Here is a 12,541-nt window from a genome sequence, read left to right on the forward strand (position 1 = left end):
CAGGCATAATCCATGCTGCCATCCCAAACCCTTTCAGAGACGTAAAAATGGTACCCTCCGACGTTACCGATATCCAGACCGTTGGCCATGCCTGCAAAAATAATCTGTCTCCTAAAGAAACGCACTCTGGGCTCTTTAATATTTTCCACAGTCTCCAAGTTTCCCTCATCAAATTAGGGCCTTTGTGGGCCGGTCCTTCATCTTCCTCAGTTTGCCCAGGTGGATGCCCTCTGTGAGTGCAGCCTTCTTACACGTAGGGACAATTAGTGTTTGTTGTCACAGTCTCTTCAGTTTGTCTCGGAGAGGTCTGTTTTCTCTGTTGTGGAGAGGACGAGCTGATTTCTGGAAGCAGCTGGGACCTTCTGAGTTGCACGCTCAGTGAATTTCTCAGTGGAAATTGGGGCTGCAGTTTGAGGGGTGTGGCACGCCTTAAGACATATCTCCTTTTACATGTGTCCACGTTATTTGCTTGTTGTGTGGAGCAAGAATGAGACTCTGTAGATCTGGGCCCAAGCTAGGCCCCGAGTGTGGGCCCCATGGCCTCCTTACCCACAATGTCAAAAGTCAAATCAAATATCCCTACCCCTCTTTTTTCCCCTCCTTTGGATTCCAGCCAAGATTATTTGTGACTTGGATAGATATCACTGTGCCATTTAGTTTAAATATGGAAGCAAACCTATATGCCTTTCAGTGGAGGTTGTCTCCTTGCCTCTTTCTTCTTTTCTTCCTTCCTTCCTTCCTTCCTTCCTTCCTTCCTTCCTTCCTTCCTTCCTTTCCTTCTTTCTTTTTCTCCTCTTTCCGCTCCTCCTCTTTCTCCTCTTCCTTCTCATCTTCTTCCTCCTCCTCTTCTTCACTGCCCTCTCTCTTTCCTTCCCCCTGACTGTCTTATTTGACCCTAGAATATCTCAGCTTGCCTTAGGGATCAGTTGGCACCTGAGAGAGTTTGCTACTCATGAGTAGCAACAATACCAATAGTTGCATGGGAGTTGGAGGAGTTCCTAATAAGGCTTTGCGGATAACCTGCTCTTTCTGAAGTGGAGGCCACTGTGAGCTGGCACACCAGAAGAGCCAAGTTTCCAGAGGCTTCTGTCCACCTTCTCATGCACAACTTCAAGGCTGGTGAATAGGTTTCTGGTTTTTCCCTAAGGGGAGAGTCTAGCCACCCATGGTAGAAATGCCACACACATTGAGTCTCAACCCCCTAAAATTAGTCATGCACATTGAGGAGACAGGGCAGAGGAGGCAAGTCGGAGGGACAGGCACGCTCTTCCGGTGTTTTGAAGTTTTGTAGTGGACATGTAGCGGAGCCTATGGACATCTGGGGGATCACTGGGTCCCCATGGATACAAATGGATACATTTGTCTAGAGACCTCATTGAAGGAGAATCATTTTAGATGGCAGAGACAGTGGTTCCTACCGATTGTACTTTTCTGTGGAAATAATTCTTTTTTAACTTTTAGTTTTAATTTTCTAATTAGTTCATATTGGAAGTAAAAACTCTGTCTCTCTGTCTCTCTGTCTCTCTGTCTCTGTCTCTGTCTCTCTCTCTCTCTCTCTCTCTGTGTGTGTGTGTGTGTGTGTGTGTGTGTGTGTGTGTGTGTGTGTGTGTACAGTTTAACATTTCTGTAGGCTTAGGGAATCAGAAAGACCTTCAACACTTTGACTTTCAAGGCATCTAGCCATGGTGTTATTTGGGGGGCGGGGCATGTAACCACATTGTCTCTTGTCTCTTTTAATTTAAATTTTACACAAAATCTGTTTTGAGAGGGAAATGGAGCATGCTAAGCTAATGACAGCTTTCCTTTCTCCCACTTGTCCACGTCACGGGGGGGGGGGGGATGTGGTCCTTATTGTGTAGGGATGTTGGGCACGATGCACTCACTGAAAGAACCCTTCAAATGGCTAGAAAGTGAAAACAAGTGATAGTGTGGATGACAGGGGTGGGGTGGGGGGGAGGGGGTGGGGGCAGGTATATGCGGTGAAGTGTGTCAGAGGACTGAGTGTCAAAGGAGTTTCTCATCTGCAAATGCTACCTCAAACTGGTCAGAGACTAGGGAAAAGCTAGGCTTGTCAGGCTTGTCAGCGATTAGAGTTTAGATGCACAAGGCACTTCAGGGACTAACATGGGGTGGGCACCTGCTGGTTGTTCTTCTGGTGAGAGCATGTGCCCACAGTAGGCTCCAAAGACGGCTAGCTGACCATCGATTCCAAGTACCCTTCACCCTCACCTGGCGCCTTCACGATGTAGTTATAAAAATTCTCTTTTCTAGATTAGCACCCCTTTTGAGTAGAGCCAGCCACTGCTTGGCGGGTGTGTGTGTGTGTGTGTGTGTGTGTGTGTGTGTGTGTGTGTGTGTGTAGGGGGGTGGCCGAGACTCAGCGGGTACCGGGTGGCCGGTCGAAGGGATCAAAGACTGAAACTGGGGGACACCAGGGTTGCCCGAGCAAGAAGCGCTGCAGGGTAGCGGGCTGCCACTGCCTGCCCAGCTGGGCGGCCGCCGCGGAGGCAGCCCTGGTGGAGATTAGCTGCGGCGGTCCCTCCCTGGCCCGTGAGTGAATGAATGATTAGACTAACGCACCTCCCTGTCCCGGGCAGCTCCGGCTGGGAAGGGCGGAGTCTGAACCAGGGATCCTCGCTTTAAGGGAGAAAGGCTCTGGCCGTTATGAGTGCATTAACCGACCCTTTCGGTCGCTCCAACCTCTGTCCTCCCTAATGTCAGGGCCACAGAGGCATAAGCACAGAGCCTGATCTCCAAGGCCACTCGCCCTTCTGTTCCCCCAGCCTGTGAATCCCCTGCTTTTGCCCGAGGAAGTCAAGGGCTGCGAAAAGTTGAGTGGACCCTCCTGCATTCGATCCGTGGCTCCTTCTGAAGCTGAGGCAGCGGGAGGCGCCGGGTCTTCTGCTCCCGGCGCTAGCGGGTAGTAGCATCCCGGCTGGGGGCGGCTCCTCTGCGCGGGAGGAGGCGGTGCGCCGGGCGCTGGAGACGCGCCTTCCAGGCTCCGGCAGCGCCCCGGGGCCGGTGGCCGCGGCTGGGCGTTCGAGTGCGCCACTGTCGCTCCTGAGCCGGCATAGCTCCAGCGCCGGGATCACAGTCCCTCGTGCGACCCTGCGGATTCCGCACAGAGCTCAGTGCCCCGTTGTGTCCCGCACGGAGCAAGCGCGCCGGCCGGACACCGAGCCCGGGGACCCGGCCGGAGCTGTGCTTGCGGGAGCCGGAGCCCAGTGGGGCTCCAGAGCGGCGAGCGCACTCGGCAGTCGCTGCAGCCGCTTCCCAGATCTCGCTGTCCGCCACCCCTCCTCCCGGCCCAGATCTGGCGCGGAGGGGCTGACGGCTAACCCGCTGCGAGCAACTCCCTTAGAAAAAAGCCGCCGCATTGGCCGAGGCTGGCCGCAGGACCCCTCCTCCCGGGGCGCCCCCACTCCTCCCCCGCCGCTCGGGGCGCCCGCCTCCCTCAGCCGACTGTCTCCCGGCACGCCGGCCCACAGCCCTTTTGACTGCGAGCAGCGGCCGCCGAGCAGAGGCGGCGACGCGGGACCTGCAGTCGCCCGGGATTCCCTCCAGGTGACGATGCTCTGGTTCTCCGGCGTCAGGGCTCTGGCTGAGCGTCCTTGCCGACGCTCGCCTGGGATTACCTGCTGCGTCTTGCTGCTGCTCAATTGCTCCGGGGTCCCCATGTCTCTGGCTTCCTCCTTCCTGACAGGTAGGGGGTGGGGGCGGGAGGGATCAGTCCTCCGGGACGCTGGGGTGGTTTCTTGGGAGAAGAGGTACTGGCAGACACGGAGGTGAGAGGGCGAGGAGCGCGCACCTTGCCTGCCCCTCGCGGGCGGTGGGGATGCGGAGAAGCCCAGAGAAAAGGGATGGGAAGGCTGTGAAGAGGTAGAGTGATGGGGGGGGGGGGCTGATAGATTGCTACCTTTGGCAGAGTGATTATAGACACCCTGCTATATGAAGTTGGAAAATTCCTTGATTTGTGTTTAATCTTTCCCCCAACCCTTGCTTTAATCTTAACCACTCCCGTGCAATTAAGGAAAAAGACCGCGCCGTTTCCCGCACATCCTCTTTTCTCACACCATAGGATTCCAAGAAATCCACTGTGCTAGGCAGCATTTTTAAAGCATGGCTTTCCAGACCTTGGCTGTAAAGAAACGATCGCATTTTTAAAGGTCACTAATAGCGTGATATGATAATTATACATTTTCAGGCAGGTGAAGACCTCGGTTTCTATTTTGAAGGACATGCTTTACTGACACCTGGTGCAGAAAAGAGAATATTTCTAAGAGGAGTAAAGAGATTGCATTTCAAAAAGTGAATGCATTTCGACCCACAACAGTTGGCAGATCCACCTGAAAGGCCCGTTCTTTGACACGGTCCTGAATTTCGTTCAAATTGAAAATCTTCCTCAATGTGTAGTTTGGTGTGTGAGTCCGTGCACAGCTGGAATGTCTTCCAGGGCAGTAGAGGCATTAAATATGTGCTTAAACCAACTGAAAACAGAAAACCTATCTATATGCTGAAGTATTGATTAAAAAAAAACAAGTTAATTAAAACTATTTGAGATAGATTTGGGAAGATTTGTTTGTGGTGCATTTGAAACACTATATATTTCCAATTGCTAGCCTAGCCTAGGAAGGTAAGGTTTCAGAATAATGCCACTAAGCAAGATTTAAATTTAAAAGCATTTTCACCTTCATTTCAGGGTCTGTTGCAAAATGTGAAAATGAAGGGGAGGTCCTCCAAATTCCATTTATCACAGACAACCCTTGCATAATGTGTGTGTGCTCGGTAAGTGTACGGGTCAGGTAAAAATAAACTTAACTGCTGACTTGGGCAAGGTACATTTGTCAAACATGACAGAATAGCTGTCTCAAAATTGGTTTTGGTCATTACCTAATTGCACGTTGCTTATGCATCAAATTTAGTTGAATCTCCTAGTCTTATGTATTTGGGCAATTCCTAATATCTCATCAGGCTGAGAATTTGTATTGTTGTACGAATCACTGTTGTACACGTACACTCAAGATGGACTTTGTAGGGGATTGTTTGGGGAAAGCTGACGTTTGGAATGCCTGCTGCCACAATGGAGTCATAGAAACCACGACCACTCAACTTTCTACACTGGTTCTATCTTCCCAGCCGAGCAGGGACTACTGAACAGCATTTTAGATACAGAGGTCAAGGATAAGATATGGGAGGAGGGAGGGGGAGAGGGCTGCCCTAAAGGACAAGCCTAGGACAAGATGTCATCTTGGATCAATTTCTTGGATTTCTTGGCCTGCTGTGGCTTAAGCTCCGTTAAACAATCTTCTTTTCTGATCAGGAAGCACAGGTCAGGAAGAAGGATCCCTCCTTAATAGAGAGTGGCACTTGGCTGTGAGATGCTTGGTACTGGAAGCAGAGTCAAGCAGATCGGTTTGGTTCAAGTTCTTTTAGCATCAGCTACTGATAATTCAGATAAATAGCTGCCCGGAGAAGATGAAGTTATACTAGGAAGACTTTCTGAGAGACATATAGCTCTACAAAGATAAATGCTTCTGCCGAAGAGGGCTCTACATGCCGATTACTTTTGGCAAGACTTGGTTCAAGTCACGCATCATAAAGTCCAGTTGGAAGTGCTTTAAGGCCTTCAAGGGCAGATTTCTGAAGGGATGTTAGCTTGTTATCCCAATCAACATACAGAACTACGGGGTTATCTGTCTCTATTCAGACAAAAAGCCACGCTATCTCTGTGTAAGGGACTCACACTCCTTTGTCACAAGAGCTGAGGTCAACGTTAAGAAGTGGTAAATGGTTCTGTGCTCGCATCAGATGATTATCAGGCTCCGGACTAAAGAAATCAACAGGAGCAAATAAAAATGGTTTCCATTGGCTGGGACGATAGGCATTAAAGGCTAATAAAAGTGCTCTTTTGTGTCTGCGAGCTGCTATGTTAACCATCCTCACTAAAGAACTTGCTGGAAATAAGTTCTGAGTTTAAACTTTGACTCAGTCACGGATTCACAAGTGGGGCGTGTGAATGTAGGCTTCCCTTTGGTTTATCTGTACAGGGTGACTAAGTAGTTTTATTCCATTCTTAATGTTTAAGCAGAAATGATCCCCAAGCAATATTTAAATATGCTGAGAGCTCTACATGTACACGATTATTTTTCTCTTTGGTGATATTACTGTTTGTAAAGTTTAAATGTGTATTTTGAATTTTGTGCAATGTTGCCAAGTAATATTACAAAATGCTCCCCACGTAACATTTTCTCTTTCTAGAATTCCTAGCCCCATGGTAGATAGCGTCTTCTTTCTTTCGATGTGGAGACTTAGTAATATGGAAATTGATATCAGAGTTATTTGTTATACACTGTCTAAAAATATCAGTTAGGTTCTTAAGGGCAGAAAGAACATTTAGAGGCATCAGTAAAGGACAAATTTATCAAGCTTGTCAGTCTTTCTTGGGATCCTGGCAATGGTTCTCACTCATTCTTCCTTCGACCTCCTCCCTCACCTAAATCTCCCACTGATATCTTACCATGACCTTGGCAGGCCTTTAGAATGATGGCCCCACATTCCCAGTGTAAAACTGAGTAAGACCAGGTAGTGGTCATTTCTCTCTGTATCCACCCTTGTAAGTTGCTAGGGAGCCTGAAGTACTCCATGAATTTCTTGAAAGAAACATACCAGGAGGGTGCTTGGTATTTTTTTGCGCTTAGGTTGGAAAAGAGATATGTTTAGTAAGTTGATAGCATTTACAAGCAAACCTTTCCAAAACATTGTTTATTTGCCAAGCAGTTTTCTAAGCTTGCATTATTTAAGTCAATCCCCATAAAAATCCTTTGAGGGTTTTCAGCTCTTTTTGAAGATGAGCTTTAAGAAATTAAGTAGCTTGTGAAGGGCATACTTTATCTGCACACCAGTTGCTATTTTATTTATGAAAATTACTGGGCTGGCTGACACTTGGGTCTGAGACAGACAGGGCTGTCTGTCTGTCTCTGGAGCACACACTCATACTTAGGAGAGGTGGACTACTTGTGAAGCCAAGGAATGAGAAAAATGGAGAAAGGAGAAAGCCTGTTGAAATTTCTGTACCTTCTGGCCTTCCTTGAGTGGTTTTGTTTTGTTCCTTTGAGCTATTCAGAGCTCAGTTAGTTAGAAGCTGTTAGTCACACTGCATGAGAGGAAAAACCTTTATGATTTCAGCAGGGAGCATTGGGCTTGGGTGAGGTTTACATATGAATATTGGAAGATATGTGGTAGTTTAACTCAATTTTGGATTAGGGACACAGGGATATTTAGTTTGGGCTGGTCCAGCTTTTTTGGAATAAAGTAGTTAAGGCTGGGCGTAAGCACATATCTTATTTCATAACATGTATTTTAAAAAAATAACCTTCAATGTATGCTTAAAAAAGACTGAAAGAAGTCAAAGTTGGAGGGAGTCAGTGGTACAAAGTCCCGAGTGAGAGAAATTGCAGTGTCAGAACCTGAAAAACTCCAGGGAGTCTATGCAGCCTGATTTAACTTTTAAGGTCCTGAGTAGCTGAGACACAGACTGCATAAACACACTTCTGTAAAGACTCTGTGGACAGCACTGAGAGCAGTGGCCTTAGCGATCAGAAATGCATCATTTCAGCCCCATTTATCAGATAGTTGCACAGGCCTGAGCATCCTGCCGGACCGAGAACAATCCATGGAATCTTTTCTAAAAGTGGGTGGGCCCTGTGTCTTTAGAGGGGATATGACATAGTGACGCTGGGCTCTGGGGTCTAGATAGGCAATTTACATTTAAAAACTATGTGCTTTATTGTTAGTGAAAAGCACTGCAGATGTTTTCCCACCTTGTAGTCATTAATGGGACTGAGGAAGCTCACACTGTTGTTTCATGATAATCCCCCCTGCTAGAGGTGGTTTTCCAACAATGCCCAGGACAACACATATGTGGCTGTCCTGCAACTCTCTGCCCCACGGTCACCTCCAAACCCATCAAGTACAGGAGGAGGGGGTGCCCACTCTGTCTTCTCCCACCTCACTGCAGCTGAGGAAGTAGTGGGAGCCAGTGAGTTCCGCCCAGAACTGGAAACCTGAGATAACTTTGGAGGCTGGGACACCGAAAGCCAGAAGTCAGGGCTTAGTTTGGCGTACATTTTGTTCAGCAAAAAACATTATTCCTGAGGTTGACATTTCCTCTTTTAAATCCAGAGGTGCAATGCAGAAATGGGCCGTCCCTCATAAAAAGCCATGCGAGTTCCCTGTTCAAGAAGCAGGCCCCCCCTATCTTGGAGCTGACTGAACAGCTTAACAGAGCAGACCTTGTCTGCTGTCCTCCACTTTCGTAATCACAGAAATCCTCTATCACCCAGGAGCGGCTCCAGCCTCTCTACTGCCGTGGCATTTGGAGATTTAGCTCTACAAAAATCCCCATTTCCTACGGCTCGCACTGCAACTGCTTGGAGTAGGGACAGCATCTATCAAAGCTCATATCAAATCCTGGGTTGCAGTAGGATTTGAACCCCGGACTAGTGAGTGTATGCCAGATTGTACAGTAGTCTTTGAGACAGAGACGTTGGGCTTCATGCGTGTTTGTACATGTAGACCTAGAAACTTTTCTCAAGAAGATGTCTCCTGTCATTTCAGAAGTGATCCAGTTTACTTACTTCTATCTATTGCTGTTGCCTTTTAGGGACTGTCAGCTGACTGCCCTCCAGGACAACAGTTCTGAGGAAATGTTACTTAGATGGCTGTGTCGCCATGGCTTTGAGGCCGAACTGGGCCATGAAATCAATGTACAGTCTAGTTAGGCCGTCTGCTTCTGCTAGTGGATCACCTCAGGGAGTCGTGTCTACTGCGTGGGGGGCTCCGTGTGGGAGGAGTCAGGATGGATTTTGACCTGGTAGCACAAATCTGTCTTGGAGTTCGGAGAACCTTCCAAGGATAGATGTGACTGTTGGCTGTCATCTTCTGGTTTGGGGAAAGGGGTTTAGTTTGGGAATCCCAGGAGCCTGGTTTCAAGTCTCACTGATGTTGACAGTGAGGCAGTGATGTCCGCCTCTCCAAACCTGTTTCCTCACAGTGTCTAGCCTGTGCAATCACTGTGAGATCCGGTGATATGGAACACAGAATGTTCAGCTCAGGGCTTTGGCTGTCGGAAGTCCCCTGGGACGATGTTTGTTATTTTTACTGTTACTACAAAAAAAAATGCTGACAGAGAAGAGATGCAGTGGTGATGTCAAACCCACCCTTCTCTGCGAACCACCTCGATTACATCAGTATGGCTTAGGGAGGTTTCTACCCTTCCTACTTGGGCTGGCTGGTCATGGCTGCTCCTTATTGGTTCCAGTGTTCTGTGGGCCCTGGTGTGAGTTTTCCTCTTGCTCACTGTTAAATATTAAGAAAAACTTTCCATGGGAGTGGGGCCTCCTTTCTTGTAGGGCACTTATATCCCCGTGGCTGTGGGGTCACCTCCACTTGTACTTTGATTGGCAGAGGTAGGGTTGAGCTGTGGGGCTCCGTGCTTCTGGAAAAACTGCCTAGTGGTCTGGCATCATGGGGATTTTCCTGGCCCGTCTTATGGAAGCCTCGACCCAGCTCCAGACCTGAGTGTGCCCGCCTTTTGCTCACTTACTCATTGTTCCCCTTCCCCAGCCTCAGCCCCCTTGAATGCAGTTTGGCCTTCATCTCGAGTGTCCATAGCAGCCCACGTTTCAAGGATAGAGGACAACTCTGAGGACAGAGCGCGTCCCTCAGTCTATACCGGGTGAGCATGGGAGAATAGAAGCCAGCCAGGCAGGGGTCAGGAACAAGAAAACCCGTTAATAAATGTCCGCTGGATGAGCAGAGGGTCTCAGCTCTTGGCCATCTTTGTGGCACTCGGTGTAGCCGGTGGTATACGGATCCTTTGTGATTAAAGCAAGTTAGCGTGCCAGCCTCTCCTCTCCTGTATGGGGATCGGGTGTGCTCAGTGCCCTTAGTGCGGATCATCAAGTGACCTGGGCGTGTGTTTGGAGACCTGTTGATTCCTAGTTCTAACTTTATAGAACATTGCTCAAGGCGCTAAGGAGGAGCACACTATAAATTCAGTCACGTGTCACTTGCTTCCTCCGTACCTCTACCTGTTTCCATTCCACTTCATTGTTTCCAGTCCGATCCATGTTTAAGTCATTATGCTGGTTGGGTTCCTGGAGGAGACCGAGGCATAGATGCAGAACAAGGATTTATCAGCTGGGATCTGGTCCATTCGACCCATGATGGCACCTACCCGGGAGGTTGAGGAAGGAGGGTCCTAAGTCTAAGCTTACTAGGGGTGACTTAGTGATACGAGACCTTCAAAACAAAAAACTGTTTCTTCTTCTTTTTTTAAAAAAGGTTTTGAAGTATATAGCTCAGTGCGTGCCTAGGATGAGTGGGGTTCTAAGTTCAAAGCCTGGTACCATAAAATCATAAACAGAAAACAATAAAAACATAAAGAAGAAACAACAAAACCAGGAAGATTTACAAGCATGACAGAAAACCTTCACGACAGACTCCAACTCCCATAGGTTATAGACCAAATCGTACCACTGTGTTGAGACCTCAGAGGAGGCGGGGGCAGGGGAAACAGGGTCGAGGCAAAGCATTGTAGTAGGAACAAGATTGTGTGCCTGGATTGTGTGAGGCGCTAGTGCAAGGCTCCCGAGGCTCTGAGGAAACGGGAGGTAAGAGCTCTGAAAGATCCAGCCTGTGAGCCTTCGGATGTCATAATAAGGAAAACTGTCCCATGCATGTTGCTGGGGTCAGAAGGAGTCATTTAACATTCCTTCAAGCCACATGAAACTGTAAGATGTGTTGTTTAAATGCTTCCAGGAGCTCTTGCGGCAGATGTTTAGAAGTGGAGAGGCCAGAGTTTGGAAAACAGACAGCAGACACGTGGTGTGGTCAGGTGGTAGCAAGCATCCTGAAGCAGGGTGTGTAGTGGGGATGCAACCAACGGAGGGGTGGGGTAAGCCAGTGTTTGGAAGAATACTTGGAACGGAGCCTTGCAAGGTAGCAAATGGAGTGCAGTTCTGAGTGAACGGCAGGCAGAGTGTCACTGCCACGCTGCCACAAGGCCGGCAGTTAGCCCTGCTGCTAGAACGGAAAGTGGTTTACTCTTGAATGCCCCATCGAGGCTCTCTTTTGTTGCCAGTCCCTTCTCTCTCTTTTTTTTCCTTTCCTTTTCTTTCTTTTTTTTTTCCAGAGCTGGGGACCGAACCCAGGCCTTGCTCTTGCTAGGCAAGTGCTCTACCACTGAGCTAAATCCTCAACCCCCAGTCCCTTCTCACAGTTACACAGATACAATTCTCTGTTTCACTGTGTCACTTCTTGAGCAAATTGTTCACCTTAGCCATGCGCACAACTGCAGTTGCCATCGGAGGCCAGGGCTGTGGAATGCCTTGGAGCCAGACAGAGGTGAGACAGTGTGTGGTTGCTGGGAATTGAACTCTGGTCCTCTGGCAAAGCAACAAGGACTCCCAACCACTGAGCTATCTGCCCAGTGGTGGATCACCTCTGAAAGGTTTCACTGATGTGCTAAGACACTGGGAACTGTCTACTGCAAAGAGGCATTTTGAAAATGCACCGTAAGTTCTTAAACCATGCGTCTGGATCTGTAGAGAGATAAGGGATGGGTGGAGAATAGCAATCTGGTTAACCTTAACCTTCTTCATAGAACTCAACGTCAGGTATGTATATCTGTGGGGTTTGAGTGAAGATTTTAAAATCTGAGTCTGCAGTATTAACAAGGAGGGCCATCTTGACAGAACGATGCATAAGAGGATCCCAGTGAAATAGATTATAGTCATGGAGGCACAAAGAGAACAGGGAAGACAGACAAAGACCCATGTTACAAAACACTTAAAAATGGTCACTGTTGATTTAAGGGCAGTTATGAAGCAGGACCTTTGTCCTCATCACTTTGGGGAGTGGTCGTCACCTGCCTGAGAGCTGCTGTGCATTATTTGCACAGGATTGAATTGACCATACACAGGACTGGCGCAGAACACTGTTGTCAATCATCCAAAGCCGAGAATGCCATGGGGATTTTGAAAAAAAAAATAATGCAGAGATCGCAGAGTTTTTCCAGCTTTGATTTTTTTTTAAAAAGATCTTAGCAAAAGTGAATACATAAATACCACATGAAAATTTAAAAGGTACCAAGACAAAACTAATTTCATGGGCAGAAGTAATATACCTTTTAAGCGTGCTTTTGGAATGTTTTTATGGTTAAATGCAGAATGGATCAGGCCACACCGAGGCATATTTCTTTTATTAGGAATAAGAACAACAATATAAAAGGGTCTGAGTAATATTAAAACTTGCTATTCTAAAGGTTTAAGTTTGCTCTATTAAACTGTTAATGGAGCTTTAAAAATATTATGATATGAATTAATATCTTAAAGTCTGTCTTCAAGTAAAAATACGTTCTTTTTCTCACAAAATTTTAATGTCCATTTTTACCAGTGCCGTACAGCGGTGGGAAGATGGTTTTGTGTCTGAGGGCGTGGGTTCAAGCTGTACCCAGGCTAGTCGGTCGTTACCTGTTACT

The 12,541-nt window shown here is 47.8% G+C and overlaps 1 protein-coding gene across 2 annotated transcripts in view; it reads left to right on the forward strand.

Annotated features, from left to right (window-relative positions):
• The first annotated feature begins 2,907 nt into the window (after window positions 1-2,907).
• The window catches only part of Bmper (BMP-binding endothelial regulator), a 245,153-nt gene continuing 235,519 nt past the window's right edge, over window positions 2,908-12,541 (forward strand). Inside the window, exons 1-2 of one of the 2 annotated variants that reach the window (XR_010053940.1) lie at window positions 2,908-3,703; window positions 4,700-4,785. Coding sequence is in view for 1 of the 2 variants with exons in the window: in NM_001135799.1 (NP_001129271.1) it covers window positions 3,571-3,703; window positions 4,700-4,785 (219 nt within the window). In the remaining variant the exon portion in view is untranslated. The remainder of the gene's footprint in view (window positions 3,704-4,699; window positions 4,786-12,541) is intronic. The other variant, NM_001135799.1, reaches the window with a different exon arrangement.

This window comes from Rattus norvegicus, chromosome 8, assembly GCF_036323735.1.
Source record: "Rattus norvegicus strain BN/NHsdMcwi chromosome 8, GRCr8, whole genome shotgun sequence".
Lineage (NCBI taxonomy): Eukaryota > Metazoa > Chordata > Mammalia > Rodentia > Muridae > Rattus > Rattus norvegicus.